The sequence below is a fragment of the Balaenoptera acutorostrata genome, chromosome 4 (assembly GCF_949987535.1).
Source record: "Balaenoptera acutorostrata chromosome 4, mBalAcu1.1, whole genome shotgun sequence".
Lineage (NCBI taxonomy): Eukaryota > Metazoa > Chordata > Mammalia > Artiodactyla > Balaenopteridae > Balaenoptera > Balaenoptera acutorostrata.
This window is the reverse complement of record NC_080067.1, coordinates 72,720,744-72,739,830: the sequence shown is the minus strand read 5'-3', so window position 1 is coordinate 72,739,830 and position 19,087 is coordinate 72,720,744. Positions and strand designations below refer to the sequence as shown.

The window sequence follows — 19,087 nt, the reverse complement described above, 5'->3', positions numbered from 1 at the left end:
TAGGAATATGAAGGTAGGAAGGTCATTAACTGCATGAAAACAAACTGAGAAAGATCTACGTTGATAATGTATTGCTTAGTTTATTGCAGGGGGGTGGGAGGGGGCGGTTAATCTATAGGACTTTTGAAAGGAACAGAGAATTATTATTTCCAAATGGAATATATTTATTTGTAACTTTCCCCTTAGATGCTTGCTCTAGTTTCCAGTTATTTTATTTAAATTTTAAGTAACTGTCCCTTGTCACTGTTAAATATACTGCAAAGACAGCCTTCAGTCTGACTATTGTTTTGTTTGGTCTGTGGTTTTTACAACTTTTTTTTTTAAATGAATATATCACTTAAAGATCTGGAGATATTACATGCAAATCCAGGTTTCCAGATGCTCTTGAAAAATTCATCTTTTAACTCCAGCCCTACCTTCCCCCATGACACCAGGGTGGAGTTGCAAAGCAGATTCCCTTGCAGACAAGGTGTGTAAGCTCATCTTGCCACTGTTCCCATCCCCACCATTTGACTCATTTCCACTACCCCCTAGTGCCAGATATTTGGGTTTGCCACCTTCAAGGTAGTCCATTATTAGTGGAAGTGATTTTTTAGGGAAATGGGCCTGAGGATCGGATCCCTGCTCTTGATGGAAATTTCCATGGTAATTTATTTATATCACAATCCTCCTCAAAATAATCCACACTTCTGGGAAACCAAAGCCACAGTGGAAAAACAAAATACCAAGTGGCTGGTAATATCTACAAAACCAAATTGACTACTATGAATAATAATATAAGTGAAGGAGAAGGAGGAAGAGGAAGAGGAACAGGACAAAGAATAAGAAGGGAAAAAAGGGGGGGTTGCTGTTATTCTTTTTGTAGTAGAAAAAGAAAGGCAAGTTTATTTAAATTTGCTATTTATTTCTTCTTAATCAGTGGTCAGTTCTCGTAACATTAGATGCAATAAATAAATAAATATAAATTTTTTTTCCTTTAGGTAGAAACTCTACCGTGGATTCAGGAAATCACTGAGCACAGTCTGGGAGGGCCCTAAACATCAGATTAGGTGAAACTGGCTTATCACGAATACATTAACCTAGAGTTAATTTAAACAAATTAGGGCAAACTTGCTAAGTTATTCTGCTCTGGATGTGGGGACAACTCCCCTATAGCATGGCTTACAATTGAAATTCACTTTAAAGTCCAAAACCTAGAGTTAAATAAGTAACATGAACCATCCCCAAGAATCTCCAAACCCTTTATTTAGGACATTCTTCCTCAATACTCTCATCAACTAGGAAATAGCTTGGATAACAGGTGACAATGTTCAATGTTATTATTTTCTTTATCATGGGAGGAGCACACAAAGACACTTCGTTATGTATCTCTGGAGATTTATAGGATAGCTCTGGCAAGAAGTGAAAATAACTTTGTTATGATTAACAAACGTACCACTGGCAAAAGACAAGTCTATTGACTTCCGTCCCTCAGCAATGAAATCTAACAGCCACTCAGTTAAGACCAGCCCCAGTAAAGGCTCAAGCGTTGTTGAGAGAAGCGTTTCCTTTGTGCAAGGAAGCTGATAAATCATATTCACCATGGAAAAGTTTGTCTGTACATCATGTCCTTTGATGGGCTATTCTTAAGAGTCCCAAGATTCCAGAGGGCCACGCAATGGTCTGGCTTGCATTAGATTTCTGCAGAGCTGGCAGCCTTCTTCTGGAAGTCTTACATTACAGGTAACCTGATGACAGGGAGGGTGGGCAACAGGCATGCATCTCAGCTCGCCTGTGGAGGAGCCAAGGGGAGCGAGCTTGCAAGACCCGATATGCTGGGATCAATAAAACTCTCCGGGGAACTAGCTGTTCCCCTTTCAAATGCCACCTCCCTAATCTCTCCACTTGCTCAAGTCAGAGTCTTCAAAGCTCTGAACACGACATGAGGCTGGCATGATTAGGAAAGGCAAAGGAAGAGGGCTCTCTAAATCACGGGTGGAGGCAAATGGCATCGAATTAATGGACAGTTAACAGTCAAGGTCAGAATGGAGGGATACTGCTTGGGACTGTAATTATTTCCTTTGGTCACGAGGAGAAAACAAAGTTTTTTCATATTTACTAAGGGCCTACTATATGCTGGACATGGCTCTGAGCACTAGGTCCAGGTGCCTGCCCTATAGGACCTTGACATCTATGAAGGGGAAAAAATCACAAGAGCAAATAGGGATGTATGTCCAAAGTCCAGGGTCATTATCTCAGACGGAGAGCACAACAGAAAAACACTAACCTGAGGATTTTCCCAGTATCTGCACACAGATTATACTGTGTGCCCTGGGTTGTGCGGAAAACAACTCTCAAACTGTCAAAGGTGCGTGAGGCTGATACTCAAGACAGATTGATCTATATTCACACACAAAAAAAGCCTTGTCCCTGGAGTTCAGCAAAAGAAAGTACTCTGCCCCCAGAAGTAGTGTCCTTACCAGTCCTCTCAAAGCTCAAGTAGGTGCCGTAGAAGGCTTATCTCATCCTCACCAGCAACTCCAAAAGCATTCCAGATCAGTACCTATGATTCTTCTGAATGGCCATCGAGTATTCTGTCATGTGGGTATGCCACAATTTATGGAACCAGTTCCCAACTGGTGAGTGTGTAGGTTGCCTCCAACACTTTTGCCCCCACAAAACCACTGCTATTATTTACTTAACACGGAGAATTAAAAAAAAAAAAAAGGACATCCCCATAAATGAGAAATAAATGCTGGAATTCAACAGGTTCTTAAAGCTGGAAAAGACCTTTCCTAGTGCCGGCAAGGAGAGCCTACATCTGCTTGGACAGACTTAGGAAAGCAGCTCGGCCAGCCTGCAGAAGTCTGCATATGGGAGGGCCTGATATCATCCATGCCATCTATTCACATATTTGAGTAGTGGATAATATTACAGTCCTGTGGGGCTGGAGTATGCATGCTAATAGCCCAAAAGCACTAAGAAAAAAAAAAAAAGTAGAAGACATTTTGCTTTGCATTCTCTCAAATTATTACTTGCGGCACAACTGAACCCTCAACAAAACTATAATAAGCTCATGAAGCAAAGGGATTCAAATTCAGACTCAGTAAACACATGTACGCCTATGACTAGTCAGGTGCTGATAGGTGCACTTACATGTGGCATGTAATCCTCACAATAAGGAAAGTATGAACCTCCCTAAGTATAAGTGGAAAAAGTCAAGTTCAGAGAGATTGAACTCTCTGAGCAGGTCCCAGATGCTGCTAGTAAATTTCAGGGTTGAAATCTGCACCTAAATTTCTTGTCATTTCCAAATTACCATACTGTCTACTGGCCTGTGGATGATGAGTTCCAGCTATAATGCTAGACCAGCACTATATTATATTAAATGGTAGGCCTCTATCAGTAAGTAACAATTGCACTGTGGAAATAAGAAGAAAGTCCGAAACCCAAGTCCTAAATTCTGTGTTGGTTTGGGTGTGACTGTGTGTGTGTGTGTGTGTGTGTGTGAAAGAGAGAATATGGAAGAATGTCATTGCTCTTCACTTTATTTCATTGGAAGAATTTTAAAATAGATACCATATTTTTATGGAACTGGGAACACATTCGTTATTGGAAACAGAGAAAGCAAAGGAAATATGTGTATATACTTTAAATATATTAATTATATTTTGGCAGTGACTCTTAGTAAAACCAGAAATTAAAAGAGAAAACAACACGAAAGGATGACAAGTGATAAAATGGTACTAACAAGATTTTTACTAAAGAATTACCAGAAGACTATGAAGTACATGTGACCCTTCCTAATGACAGCTGCTTTTGCTGCTTCCAGTTTGTGGGCAGTTTTTAAAATATAGTGTTTTTATTTTGAAAAATTGCTTTAAAATGCACAGATGCCTAAGAAATAGGTGTTGTATAATGTAGCATAAAAAATATCCTTTGTCAGGTGGCTTCACTCCATGCTACACAGGGCCTGCGAGTGCCTGTATCTCCCTGCCTTCTGTCAATCAAGAGAAAGACAGTCTAGATAAGATGGTGGAGAGACTTGAACTGGGAGGGAGGGAGGCCTGGGTTCCTCTATTTCTTTGGCTGGTGATCAGCCACGTAACCTTTACTTCTCGACGTTTCCTCATTTCTAAAATGGGATAAGAGCCTCGGTTCTGAGGCTCCAAGTCGCATGAGAGAACACTTAAAAATGTGAGATCTATGTATAAGTGTGAGGATATATAACTTGGCTCAAAGAGTTAGGTGCTGCTATGTATAAGACACTGGTGTCCATGGTTAAGAATTTACATATTTTTAGGTGATCTCAGGAGTTACTCAAACAAGGGTTCAAATGTGCTGGATTTAGACGAAATGTAGCTGGGCCTAAAATAAGTCTAATTGCAAACAAGAAAGATCATGAATAAAAATATAAATACCATGTGATACGCTAGTAGGATGGAATGGACATCTAATTCAATCATTTTATTCTGTAATACCTATAGCATACACTGTAGACAACTGAACAGAAACCCAAGAAAGGCAAACCAGCTTAACCAAGGTCACTTATTAATGGCAGGCAAATGAACTGATTAGAAGCTAAGTTCTTCTAAAAACTATGCTGATTAATAACACTATCTCATCTTAAGGAAAAGAAGTAGTTTTCACCCCATTCATCCTCATCAGAGGCACAGACTGAATTCTAGAAAGATGAAGTGACTTGGCTAAGGTCACGAGGATGATCACAGTGAGAATCCAGGTTTTCTGGCTCCCAAGAGATGCTCTTTCCCATCACCACAGTGCCTACCCCTTTTTCAGGGTCCTGATACCACTGCTGTCACGTGTAAGGAAATTTTACTAGTGTACTCTACAAAACATTTTCTTTACTTTTAAAAAAAATAATTAATTAATTAATTAATTTATTTATTTATTTTCGGCTGTGGTGGGTCTTTGTTGCTTCGCGCTGGCTTTCTCTAGTTGTGGCGAGCGGGGCTACTCTTCATTGCGGTGCGCGGGCTTCTCATTTTGGTGGTTTCTCTTGTTGTGGAGAATGAGCTCTAGGCGTGGGCTTCAGTAGTTGTGGCATGCGGGCTCAGTAGTCGTGGCACATGGGCTCAGTAGTTGTGGCTCACAGGCCCTAGAGCACAGGCTCAGTAGTTGTGGCACACGGGCTTAGTTGCCCTGCGGCATGTGGGACCTTCCTGGACCAGGGCTTGAACCCATGTTCCCTGCACTGGCAGGCGGCTTCCTAACCACTGTGCCACCAGGGAAGCCCCATTTTCTTTACTTTTAACCTACCACTTATGTAGATATCCCCAACCTTTTTTTTTTTTTTTTTTGAGACAGTGTACCTCTCTGAGAGAGGGGATTTGATGGAAGATGGTTCAGAATTGCACTAAAACTGAAAAAAAGCGTTAAGACTTCTGTATGAGGAGGTGGGGAGGGAGGGAGGAGGAAGAAAGATTGATGTTCCATCATGCTCCATCCCCAAGGTTCTTAAGCCATTTTAGGAGGGTGGTGATTCTTCATTTAGTGGCCCCAAAATGCCCATTATCCCTCAGATGTGCTTACTCTTAATATAGTAGAGCTCTGCAAATGTCAGATGAAAAACTGTTAGCTTTGAAGTTCACATCCAATTGGTGTGACCCCTATTCAAAAACACATCACTGCTCCATTTATAAAATGGTTATTTTAGTGGTTCTTCAGCAAGATATTAGTTAGATCAATCAACCAATATATCTTTAAGTTTACTCTAAGTTTACTCACCTGGAGTGTCCACCTCCACAATTATTAATATAAAAGAGACTAAACAGTATGACACGATTGATTAAAAAAAGCACATGGAAGAGAGATCAAGTTTTAAGCTAACACTTCTACTTTATGGTTGAAATACGAACCATGACAGAACCGCTTCTCAAACCATGAAAGAAAAGCGCTAAGATAAATTTTTAGACAATTATGGGACATCCTGATGTGAAATGGTGAAAAGAAAAAGAAAGGACATAATCTAGTGGGAGGAGGGTGGCAGAATCAGAAATAGGACCAGCTACACAAAAGTCTCTGTAACTTTAGAGATGCCACCGAATCCCCATGTTATTTCAGCTTTCCTCACTAGTAAAATGGGAGTTGTGAAATGTGCCCTACCTAGCTCACAAAAAAGTGAGGTCAAAATGAGGGGACATGTGTGAAATTATGTTGGAATTTAGTGTTACTAATGCAGATTATTTTATAAACTCTGTACAACTGGAGAAAAGCCTGGATACTGTAACATACAAAGAGAAATGATTTCCAAAGAAACTTATTTGCCAATGAGGGAAACATCTGTTAAAACAATTTGAAAGCTACTTCTCAACAAGACGATGACGTTTGGAAGCATTTCTATAATCTCGGCAAACATTAAATTCTTTGACAAAATGTGCGTCACTTTGGTCTTGGGCATTCTTTGATCAACCAGTTAAAACCAGTCTTATAGGTTTCCTCCATTATATTTAAGCTTTATTCATGTTATAATAAAATAAACTCTGAAATAGAATCAACATTCTTGTAGCTTTTTTAATTTTTAAAAGTATTTCCATGTTTTCTTACAAAAGTTATATATAAGATTTTTTTCAACATTTTTCATCAGAATCTCTTTGAAGCTAATTTAGGCCTCTAATATGTAGTTTAGGAGGATTTTGGGAGGGAAACTTGCTTCTACATGTAATAGATATATATGTATCAATAAATTATGATTCATGCTATAGAACCCACATGCACAAATTTAACCCTTCCTTAATAGATGAGATCTTAATTTCTTTTTACACTGTGTTTGTGATTTTATTCATTTTTTTTTTTTAAATCCCACCTTACTGGGACATTTATTTTTTCAAAATAATGAGACTGGTAACGCCTACATTCTGCAGACTGCAAACACATATCCTACAGTTACGGTATTTTCCATTGGCGTAATGCTTTACGTTTTTCCAAAAAAAAAACTTTCACAAAAAGGACCTCCCAACAGCGTGAGGCAGGCTAGAATGCATCAACTGAAATTGCTAGGAGCCAGCCAGAACGCAGGAGTTTGGTTACCAGATCAGGGCTGTTCGTACTAAATGGCATTTTATCTCTCTCTCTCTGGTTCAGTGTTGAATATTTCAAACCAAAATGTCCTTAGAGGACAGGGAGAAATTTTGCACCATTCAATATGGAGCTCTAAGCTTTGATGGGGGAGAGAGCCGGGGGCGGGGTGGGGGGAGAGGTGATGGAGAAGACCCTTGTACTTGGGGATCAGGTTCAAGGACACATGGGCGCCCGGTGCTCTTACCGTCCAGGTGGCAGACTTGGCGGTGCTGGACTGCTGGAAGGACACGTCAAAGCTGTGTGGGCCCGGGTAGTCGGTGTTGGAGGGGATGGCGGGCGAAGGCGAGAGGGCGTCGAAGGTGGAGCTGGGCTGTGCGTAGGGCGAGGGCGCCGTGACACTGTTCTGCGCGTGGTCTGTGTTGTAGGGACTGGTGGACGAGGAGCCGTTCTGGATCTGCTGGTCCATGCTGTTCAGGAGCCCCAGGTTCGTGTACTGTGGCTGTGGGACACCCAGAAACCCCCCATGTTAGCCATTTAAGCTGCAGATCCTTGCTGCCAAAAAGGCATCATTTGGCGAGTGCCTTCTACAGAGTTCCACCTCACGTCTGCAACACTTCGCACTCAAGGGAAAATGACCAATGTGTCATGCATAGTTCGAAACACCAAGAGGAACCCCAGGCGTATGTATGTTTTGTAATGACCTGCACAGATCACACGGCTTCATGGGCAACCTTTGGAGACTGCGGTCTCCCCGAGAGCGTTTGAAAGTGGATTATGTGCTCATTTGCAAACTGGGCAAGAAGTGCCTGTGCTCCGTAGCTGCTTATGAATTCTTTAAAATAAATAAATACTGCCTGCTATTCTTTTTCTTTTTCTGTCCTGGTATTCAGAATGAAAAAGACCACTGGATAGATATGTTCTAGAGGACACTTAAGCATCAAATTGTTGTTTACTGAGAAAAATCAGTTGTCCTCCAAATTTCCTTTTAGTCATCATTCTAAATTCTGTCTCAGGGTACCGACTTGCCCCCAGGGACTGGGTTCATGAAGACTGGAGGGAAATGAGTAGCAGGGACAGGGAGAGGCAACTATATATTTTAACAGGTTATATGCTAGCAGACCATCCAAACAGCCTAATTTTTCATCTGTTTTTTCATTTTCTTTGTAGCAGTTTACTATTTTCTAAAGTAGAACATGTGTAAGAGAAATATCATCTAGTTATGATTAAAAGTCTATGTTTGAAATAATTCAGAAGTACATTAATTCATATAGCTTCTCTGCCAGGTGTTTTATTTCTTCTAGGAAAACCGGCACCAAGTAGGTATTCAATAAGATGTTTATGGGAAGAATGATTTAACTTCTCATTTCATCGGCAAAAAATCCTTACTGTATTACTATCAGAGAGGGGAAGTGATTTGCTCAAGCATCGGCTAATAAGCAAAGAGTAGGGATTTTGAAACCAAATCTTCCAAGTCCAGGGCCCTGCCAACACCATTCCATCTGTCAGCCTGATAAGATAATTCAAGTCATTCCTGAGTCAAATTGGACAGATTTCCAGAAGGGGCCACCAGCCTGTGTACCATTTTCCCTTTGTGAAATCTTCTGACATGTGGAAACCTCACTGTTTCTTCAAGTTAGCAAAAGGAAAACAAATCAAAAGCAAAAAGAAGAAGGTAGTCCTGTGGGTACATATTTTATAAAGGAAATGAGGAGTCTGGATCTTCAACTGAAATATAACAGAGTCCCAGATTAAGTCAAACTACAGAGAAGAACAAACTCACAAAGAAACGGATGCTTGAAAACAATTTTAATTCAACTTTAAGCGTACGAAAATTATTTTACTAAACTTTAAGTATTTCACAGGGGGAGGAGAAAGGACTCTGTCATTCCATTCAGTCCAGAGAGCATCTGTCTAAATGTTAACGGTTGCATGCCCATTCCATTACATTTATACATTCGCATTCCACTGCTGAATGCCATGTCCCCATTTGCTCTTCAAATAACTATTAATCTCTTTACACTTATCCCGCTGCTGACAAGAGCAGCTGTTAGTCTCGCCTTCTCTCCCCTCTGACTTCCACAGCTCCTAGTTCTCCTGTCCTCCATCTTTAGCTTCCCCTCTTGACAGGTGAGGCAAACTGCAGGTGAGACAGCTATGAGAGACAGAACTAAAACCTGAGGCCCGGACGAAGGCGTCCACACCCCTGGCTGAATGAAAGCTCTTAGGCGTCCAAGCCTGCGGCAACAGCCTAGAAAGGGGATTGAAATTATTATTTGTGTTCAAGTTAAGGGTCAGTATACAAAGCACTCCTGAGCGTCCTGTAGGAATCAGATAATGCTCCCAGAGGCACGTGCTTCCCTAGAGCAGTACAATTAGGGAGGTAGCCGCCCCTGACAAAGGGGACAAAGAAATTCGCCAAGCACTTTCTCACAGGTGGTAAAAAGCCTGTTGGGCCAAACCTTTCCTCCTCCTTCGAGCTACACAGAATGGAACTTCAGCTAATTGTGCGCTTGGAGGAGAACAAAGAAACATGGCCCTTTGAATTTTTTTTTTCCAATAAATGTAAAGAGAAAAGTTTGGGGACCCAGCTTTAAAAGCCAGTGAGTAAACACTCAGTGCTGCTTGAAGGACATAAGAGAAATGGAAACTCCATTTACCTCAGGGGTACAAAGACGACGTCCCTGGGACAGCAGTGAGACTGAACGTATGGGGTGGCACCAAAGAAGCAGAAACTGTATTTCAAGCCATTAATAGGTGTTGATGGCTATGCTTTTACATGCCATAATTTTTAATCCCAAAAAGTTCGGGTGAAATATTTTACTTCACAATAGGATTTGCTTCCAGTACTGACGCCTCAATTTATATAATGTAAAACTAGATTTCTCAGGTTTGGGCAAAGAGCTGCTTACTATTCAAGATAAAAATGGGAAAACATATTTCAATTTAAGCTTCCCTCAAATTTTACTTTAAAGAAGCAAAAGCTAAGTAGTATACTCAATTGTATTTTAAAAAACAGCATAAAACCAACACTAACTTTGAATTAACTAGCCTGAAACACACAGCAACAAACCCACCAAAGTAGAATTGTATGATTAGAAATCTCCTTGGAGACTTCCCATGGCCTTATTAAAAATTTATATCATAAACCTGCCATAGGAATTAGTACTTTTGAAGCTAATTTTAAAAGGGTTTAGTTGACAACGACCAAAACAGTTTCTTCTTTGCTTATTTCTTTGATTTGAAGAGAGTGGACGTGTTGACAAAGTACAATTAGAGGCAGAGGGCAGACCAGCACAGCCAAGAAGAACAAGTGTTAGGTAGGTAGGACCAGCAAAATAATTCACAGCACCCATCGCAAAATGAAAACACAGGGCCTCTTGTTCATAAATTATTAAGAGTTTCATAATGGTGACAGCAGAACATTAAACAAAGCACGGGGCCCTTTCATGACTGCACACTTTGCAGCCTATGAAGCTAGCTCTGTGCCAGGTTAATGTGAATAATATTTATTTCTTCTTTTCCACCAAAGTGAAGCTGGCGGGATGACGGAAGCAGTAACTGGACCCTTTGTTTACTTCAGTAATTCCATAAACACAGAAGGGAGAAATTTGTGTTATGCTGGGATGCTAATGTGATGTCTATTTATGATGACAAGTAAAATAGTCTCCGAAGTTAGAACATGACACTCGTATGAGTACCAAAAAGTGCCCTGAGAAGAACTCTGTGGGGTCCTCTGTGACCCATGTGTTTCTTATGCAACAAAAGCTATTAGAACATTTGAAATGTAATAGGAAGTAGATTGTCCCTCTCTAACAAGGTATCTTGATGTTCGAATAACCTTAACATACTCTAGAGGGACTCAGTGAATGAATGAACAGTGTTGAATATCTACCCTATCATGTCTGAAGGAGGAGACAGTCTTTTCTCCACAACATATAAAAGGCGAAAATGAACACGATTTGCCTGATGTCTATTATAAGCCTGATAAAGTAAAACAGTGGATTTCCTTTGAATTTGAACAGATGCTTCATTTCCTATAAAATAACTTCGAAATAGAAGACGCTGCCTGGACCCTAGAAAATTACCAACATCTGTAGCTGAAATGTATTCAGCTTCACCACAAACTAGCTGATATGCCCACAGAAAGGATAAAACACACCTTGGTCACAGAAACTTCATATACTCCGGGTAATCACAGAACACCCTGGGGGTGTTCTAAAACATGGAGCTGGTATGGTAAGTGTAGGGATACCCAGGGGCTGAATCTCAAACTGCCTGCTTTCACCATTAGGAAAGAGCAAGTATAACTACCATGCCCAAATACAGAAAGAGGGTTTCCTTGTTGTTTGTTTATCTCCTCCCGTAAGTTCTTTCGCATTCCCATAGTCATCTACAGACTGATTTATTTCTTCAGTTTTGATGATTAGAATTAAAATGGCAGTAAAGAATAGAGATTTCTCCTGACTGGTCGTTGTTTTAGAAGCGTCCTACATAAATGCAGTTCCTTTAGTTTCATTTTATTTTTCCTTCCTGGATTACATTGTTTAATGATCTTAAATTCTAAATATATTGTGGGCTTGAATTTTCTTCTCATCAGCTCAGCAATAATGTATATCAGTATATATCACTGTAAACAAAACTTAATATTGAATACCTGGGTTTATACCTACTTAAAGTTGACTCTGTAATTACTTTCCTGTAAAATAATTTAACATCAAAAAAGAATTCCAATCAAGTCATATGACCAGTGCAATGAAACAGGAACATAGATATAATTTGCATTTCTGAAAATCTCTCCTCCAATGTATCTGTGTAAGAGAATTTTATAAGTTCTTTTTCTCGCCTTTCCTAGATATTACTATCTGTAATAGCTAATTTATGGCAACGATAGTCAATAATATATGGCAAGAGATTAATAAAAAATGGGAATGCAGACCATATCAGGCATAGGAGAGGTTACTTTGGAAACATATAATCAATTTATTTACCTAAATTCAAATGGATCCTTGTCAAAGGAAACAATAACTTGCCCAAATTTCATTTGAAAAAAAATATATTTATAATCCTTGACTGACTGTTAGAGGAGGCTAAGGAATTAAACATTCTTCAGTGCTCCTTTTATTCGTGAATGGATTCTAGTAATGCAGAACTCTGAACTTAGACTTGGGTAACATGGGGTTTAAGGCCCAACACTGCCACTAATTTGCCATCTACCCCTGGGCAACGTACTTAAACAACCTGGACCTTAGTTTGCTATAAAGTAAAATCTGTATAAAATTGAGGAGACTGAATCTGATGATCAAACATAAATGGTACACCAGTTCTAACATTTTTCTAGGGATGACCATTCTCATCTACAATACTATATAAAAATAATGCCATGAGATTGCTTTCAAAAAATGAGATAACTGTTTTTTTTTTTTTTCTTCATACAGATTTGCCAGACCAAACCTACAAATCCAAATTATTTCAGGCAGCATATATAGTTTCCTCAGCTAATATAACCTTTCACCTCAGGCTTCATGGAGGAGCTTTCTGAACACTCTAAAGCCCCTCCTGGGAAAAGAAAACAGCTTTCTTCATGACCCTGGCTTTGCAAAGCATCCAGTGGATTATGCTCTAGCAGACAGTACTACATTTTTATCCCCAAATATTGGCAGAATAGTGACTTTTAAACAAGCACGGCCTGAGGGAGAAATGCTTGTCATTTTTTAGTCTTCTACCACCTGCCTCACCTCAAAGAATGATGGTTTGTTTTATGCTAGAATTAAACACAATTGATTGAATGTGCTCTATTTGAGGTCAAGAAGATATTTGTATTCTATGTTAAATTAAAGCACCATCTTTTCACCTTAAGAATGTATTCAGCATCACGTTTTTCTCAAAACCAGGTTTTGTTAGATAGATATAAAATATTTCACTTCTTTTGTCTTCCAAATGATCCTAGAAAGTGAGTGGAGGTAAAATATACTCATACCTTATAATGAACAAAATGTAAAAATAAAGCATTAAAACCCACAAACCTAGAAAGACAGCCTGCAAAGAGTTTACTAGAATGTGTTATGTTCTGACACAAAGTGTCAAGATTCCTCTGAGGTCCAAGATTCCATAACTTAGGAGAGAGCTCCCTAAAAGCTCCAGCCAAGGCTGACAAGGGCAGGTGAGACAAATAAATACAAAGTTGGCTAATCAGGTAGACAACAGTGTCAACAAATATTAGCCATAGTACTTGAAAAACTAGGAAGTGTGAAACATAGTGAAACTAGAACTCAATCCAAATTTAGCTAAATTACACTGTGTAGAGCTCAATTAAGGAAAAATAATCTTTAAATTCTATGATTTCATTAAGTACTCCCTTTTAGTAATAATGACAAATAAATAAAATTATAATCAAGAGCATCTCAATTCTAAAAAAACCTGACATCACCATTACATACCAAGGAAGCACTGGACTTAGCAGAAAGGTATAATTTTAATATTCAGTAATTCTTTTTTTTTTTTTTTTAATATTCAGTAATTCTTGATCAAAATAATAGGGAAAAGTATACAGAGTTTCAGTTTCTTTAAAGTGAACCAGGAGTTATTTATTAAAGTTGGGTCAAAAATGTGTTTGAGGAAAGTTTCAATCTATAACAATCCCTGTCTTAATAGTTTTTTAAGCAGACATGTAATGCTAAGAGAAGAAAGTACACAGTAATGGAGATCTTTAGTGATGGGTTATACCATCTATATGGAAAGCATACCATGGTAACATTAGAAGCTCATCAATAATGCTTTGCTGGTTTTTAAAGTGAGTTTAAAATATTTAAAAATAACTTTGATAATGTATCTGTCTAAACCATATCAGAAATTACGACTTAAAACACTGGGGTGATTAAATGTGATTAATGTTTTATCACAGGAGGTAGTTTTGCTCACCGTGATATAAAACTGAAGACATATCAATTTCAATAAAATAATGGTGACCATCAAGATTAAAAAAGTCTGAACCCAATTTAGCATCCATATTTTAATCCTCTGGGAGAAGAATCTTAGCTATTACTACTACTACTATCACTCCTCCTCCTCTGCTACTACCATTAAGTTCTCTCTGAGTCTTACTATGTTCCTCATAGTGTTTAAGTGCTTTGCACATATTTACTCAATTAATTCTCATGAGTTAAGTGGAATTATTATCCCATGTTTTATACTTATTTTACAGATGAGGAAACTGAAGCTCCACAAGATTAAGTGCTCAGGGTAGTAAGTGACAGAGCTCAGATGTGAAACCAGTAAATCTGTCTTGAGATTTACCCACTTTCTTAAGTATCCTTCACTTGGAGTCACTCAGATTTCTGCTTGGAATATTTATGTAAGAGTTACACTCCCAGAGATAAACCCATGCACGTATGGTCAACTAATCTATGACAAAGGAGTCAAGGATATACAATGGAGAAAAGACAGTCTCTTCAATAAGTGGTGCTGGGAAAACTGGACAGCTACACGTAAAAGAATGAAATTAGAACACTCCCAAACATAATACACAAAAATAAACTCAAAATGGATTAAAGACCTAAATGTAAGATGGGACGCTATAAAATTCTTACAGGAAAACATAGGAAGAACTCTTTGACATAAATCACAGCAAGATCTTTTTTGACCCACCTCCTAGAGTAATGGAAATAAAAATAAACAAATGGGACCTAATGAAACTTAAAAGCTTTTGCACAGCAAAGGAAACTATAAACAAGATGAAAAGACAACCCTCAGAATGGGAGAAAATATTTGCAAATGAATCAACAGACAAAGGATTAATATCCAAAATATATAAACAGCTCATGCAGCTCAACAGCAAGGAAACAAACAACCAAATCAAAAAATGGACAGAAGACCTCAATAGACATTTCTCCAAAGAAGACATACAGATGGCCAAGAGGCACATGAAAAGCTGCTCAACATCACTAATTATTAGAGAAATGCAAATCAAAACTACAATGAGGTATCACCTCACACCTGTCAGAATGGCCATCATCAAAAAGTCTATAAACAATAAATGCTGGAGAGGGTGTGGATAAAAGGGAACCCTCTTGCACTGTTGGTGGGAATGTAAATTGATACAGCCACTATGGAGAACAGTATGGAGGTTCCTTAAAAAATGAAAACTAGAATTACCATATGACCCAGCAATCCCACTACTGGGCATATACCCAGAGAAAACCATAATTCAAAAAACACATGCACCCCAATGTTCATTGTGGCACTATTTACAATAGCCAGGACATGGAAGCAACCTAAGTGTCCATTGACAGACGAATGGATAAAGAAGATGTGGTACATATATACAATGGAATATTACTCAGCCATAAAAAGGAATGAAATTGGGTCATTTGTAGAGATGTGGATGGACCTAGAGACTGTCATACAGAGTGAAGTAATTCAGAAAGAGAAAAACAAATATCGTGTATTAATGCATATATGTGGAATCTAGAAAAATGGTACAGATGAACCATACGCAAGGTAGAAATAGAGACATAGATGTAGAGAACAAACGTATGGACACCAAGGGGGGAAAGTGGGGTGGTGGGGGTGGTGGTGTGTGGTGGTGGTGGTGTGATAAATTGGGAGATTGGGATTGACATGTATACACTAATATGTATAAAGTGGATAACTAATAAGAACCTGCTGTATAAAAAAATAAAATAAAATTCAAAAAAAAAGATAAATAAGAGTTACACTCAATGAAAGCGTACTTATTTTATATCTAAAGAAAATATTTTCCACTCATTAAAGACAGGATATAAAACTTTAGCCATTCTTTTGGAGACCTAGCTCCTTGGAGCTACCACCAGAAACTCCCTGAAGATCTGATCATGCCACCCTCATGCTTGAACACCTTGAGCAAGTTTCTAATCTCTTAGAACACAAGCCTCAAATATCTAAACTGCCCTACACCACACTATTTGAAACCCTCCTGTTTGCTCACTAAAGAATGGCATTCCTTCAGTTTTACAAAGGCAAACTTCTTCAGTCCTCAAGCCTTTTGCACCTGCCGCCTGTTTCCCAACTCATCTTTCAGTTTTAGCTTCAATGTCATTTCCAAGTCAAAGCCTTCCTGGAGGGCCCAGATAGGTATTCTTTGTTTCACATGGTCACGGCACAGTAACTTTCCCCTTTGCATCACATAATTATAATTGAAAATTAATGATCTGTATAAGTACTTTTTAATGTTGGTCTTCACTGCTAAACAGTTATGAGACATGATATCTGTTTAGTGCTGAGTATCATATCTGGAACCATGGCTGGGACATAGTAGGTGTTCAGCAAATATTAAAGAATAAATGCAAAACATTTCAAAATAAAAATCACCTTCGGAAAGTATATTTTATTCTAACTCAACTATAACCCAAACAAGTATTGCTTTTTTACTCTGAAGTAAGTCTGTCTCCAAATCAGAGTCACCTCTTTACATACTACTGCCCTTGAATGTTACAGTGCATCTCCAAATAATCTCAGTGACCTTTACTTTGTGTTTTGATTTGTTCTGGTAGGTGGGAATTGTGCTTTTAGCGTCAGCTGTTATGGGAACTAGTAGCAGAATAGCCAGTCCTGTCACTCACAAGGCCATGAGTAATACTTGGTAGTTCACACCTAGCTGGGAAGTTTATTAATGAGCTTCTACTTCCTTGAAACAAACACATACACATTTTTGTGCCAAGGCAGTGTTTCTTACCTGATGGTCTAGATTTTGTTTCTCATGCATCTAGGTCAGCAATAAGAACCCAAATCTTTGTGGTCATATAATGATTTACTTCCTGCAGATAGAGAAACCACCCAGACACAAGCCTCGAGTAAGATGTTAGTTGCTGATAGAGAGGCCACAAAATTGGTCCTTCCTTCTCTAATTTCCATGATTTTCTGCCCAGTTAGCTAGAATTCAGTTTAGAATAATGCCATAATTAAGGGCTTACAAAAGTATGTTTTGAGGAACTGAGATTGTAGTTTATCAGACTTACAAAGCATTTCTTGTAAATGGTCTAAATTCATGACTTCATTTCCCAGACTGTATAACACACACACACACACACACACACACACACACACACACACAGGTTGAAACACTAGCCTTCATTTGCAAATGGAAAACTAAAACATGAAATACGGACTATACTACTCAATCTTACTATTCTGTACATATTCAAATGAGGAACACTGTTTTTTAAGTTCTAATTTGCTTTTGCTTGTCAAGTTCTTTGCAGATTGCTACACTTTTCATTTTATTTGAGATAAAGTTTTCAGTGACTTACTATGCTTTGTAATTAGACATGGTGACTTATGTAACATTGAAGTGTTCCTTTAAGATTCACTTTTAACTGCAAAATAAAACCAAAGTTTCCAGCTATGCCAAAGACATGCCTTACTTTGAAAAGACACTCATCTATTCATTTCATTCTATTTACCCCATTATGAAAGTAACAATCAATCAATCAGTTTAATAATTACAACAGCTCATTAGTGTCTTATTTGGACAGAAAAAAAAAAAAAAAAAACCCTGGAGCACCACGTTTAAGAACAAAATGACTTAAAGTTTTCTCAGGCATCCTTTAGTAATAACACCATAGAAAATAAAATGTGAAAGTGTTTGCAAATCATCAAGCTTATTCACCCAGAGCAAACCACCCACATCCCTGGTGATGATTGAGAGACATCAGGAGACAAAATGAACGAAGGGAATGGTGTGGAAGCAAGTAAACACATTTAAAAAGTGACTGCAAAGCAAGATAAAAATCTAATCGGTTCCGTTTTGTAGAAAAATCAAACACATTCTCTGTCCTCCCGGGTAATCAATTAAGTGAAAGCAGTACACTTTACACTGTTTACCTCTGTTAGAGAACAAGTCATTCCTTACTCAGGAAACTGCCCTGTCTTTCAAAAACTTTCCTGCCACTTGAAGTATAATGGAAAGAAATATCTAGGCTCATTAAAAAAAAAAAAAAAAAAAAGACTTACAAGATGTCAGAGAAAACCATATGATTCAGAACATCCAGGTGGAGACCAGGCTTGTACAATGGGTGCAATTGCTTTGCTTTCTGCACAGATCAGTTACAAACAGCCATTTCTGTAGGTATGTATGCCATATTTTTATCTGAAGATAGCCCTCCAAGCAGCAGCAACAGACACATGCTTCCGTCACATTCAGGAACATTATTTGGTGACCCCAGGGAGGATACAGAGATAAATACCACATATTCTCTACCCTCCAACAGTTTCCAGTCCAGAGACTGGGAGAGCAATGAGGGAGGAACAGAGAAGTACAAAGAGTTCAGAGGAAGTCGGGTGATTCTGAATGGGGGGGGGGGGCGGTGGAATCTGAGACATTTTTAAGAGTGAAGTAGGCCCCTAGCAAGGCTTTAAAAACTGGAAAGGATCTGACCTGAAGGTAAATATTTGAGGGGTAGAGTTGGCATATAGAAAGAAGGCAGGAAAAGTAACTTCTCTGAATTCTCACTATTCTGATTTTCAGGCTTTCAAGCACTTTGGGATTATCTACTGAAATAATTTCCCAGGCCTAAGGCTTATTATGGGCTTTCTACTTCATCCAGTGTTACCGTTTCTCTCTGTGTAGATCTTGTGCAGTCCTCAACTTTAGTCTGGTGACAGAGTCTCAAATGGTCTATTTAAAAGTAATCAAGCCATTCCCAAAACATCTGATGTTGCCCTTTGAGAGAGTAATGGTTTTCCTTTTAATTCTGATTCCATCAATAGAGTGACACTAATCCAGACTGATTTGAGTAAACAGGGCATATTCCCCATTGTCTCTGTGATCTGAGAAAGAATGAACTTGAGAAAGATCGCTGCCTGGATTGGAAATGGCCCCTTTGGGTGTTTTGCGCAAGCTTAAAAGGAAAAAGAAAATGCCTGTACAGAGTTCTTTCCAAGGCAAACTCACTATGGGGGTGGTAATGCTCATAGGGGTATTATACTAAACTGCACCTATTAGTGGCTTTAGCAGCAATAAGAAAGTAGAACTATTTCTTTTGTAGTGATTCCAGAAGAGCTGACGAGAGTGTATCATAAATTTCCGCCCCTG

The 19,087-nt window shown here is 38.7% G+C and overlaps 1 protein-coding gene across 6 annotated transcripts in view; it reads right to left on the bottom strand.

The window, feature by feature from the left end:
* The window catches only part of TP63 (tumor protein p63), a 222,300-nt gene that overhangs the window by 72,155 nt on the left and 131,058 nt on the right, over nt 1–19,087 (bottom strand). For all 6 annotated transcript variants that reach the window (XM_028162102.2, XM_007195218.3, XM_007195219.2 and 3 more), the window contains one exon: nt 7,265–7,519. In XM_028162102.2, the coding sequence (XP_028017903.1) occupies nt 7,265–7,519 (255 nt within the window). The remainder of the gene's footprint in view (nt 1–7,264; nt 7,520–19,087) is intronic.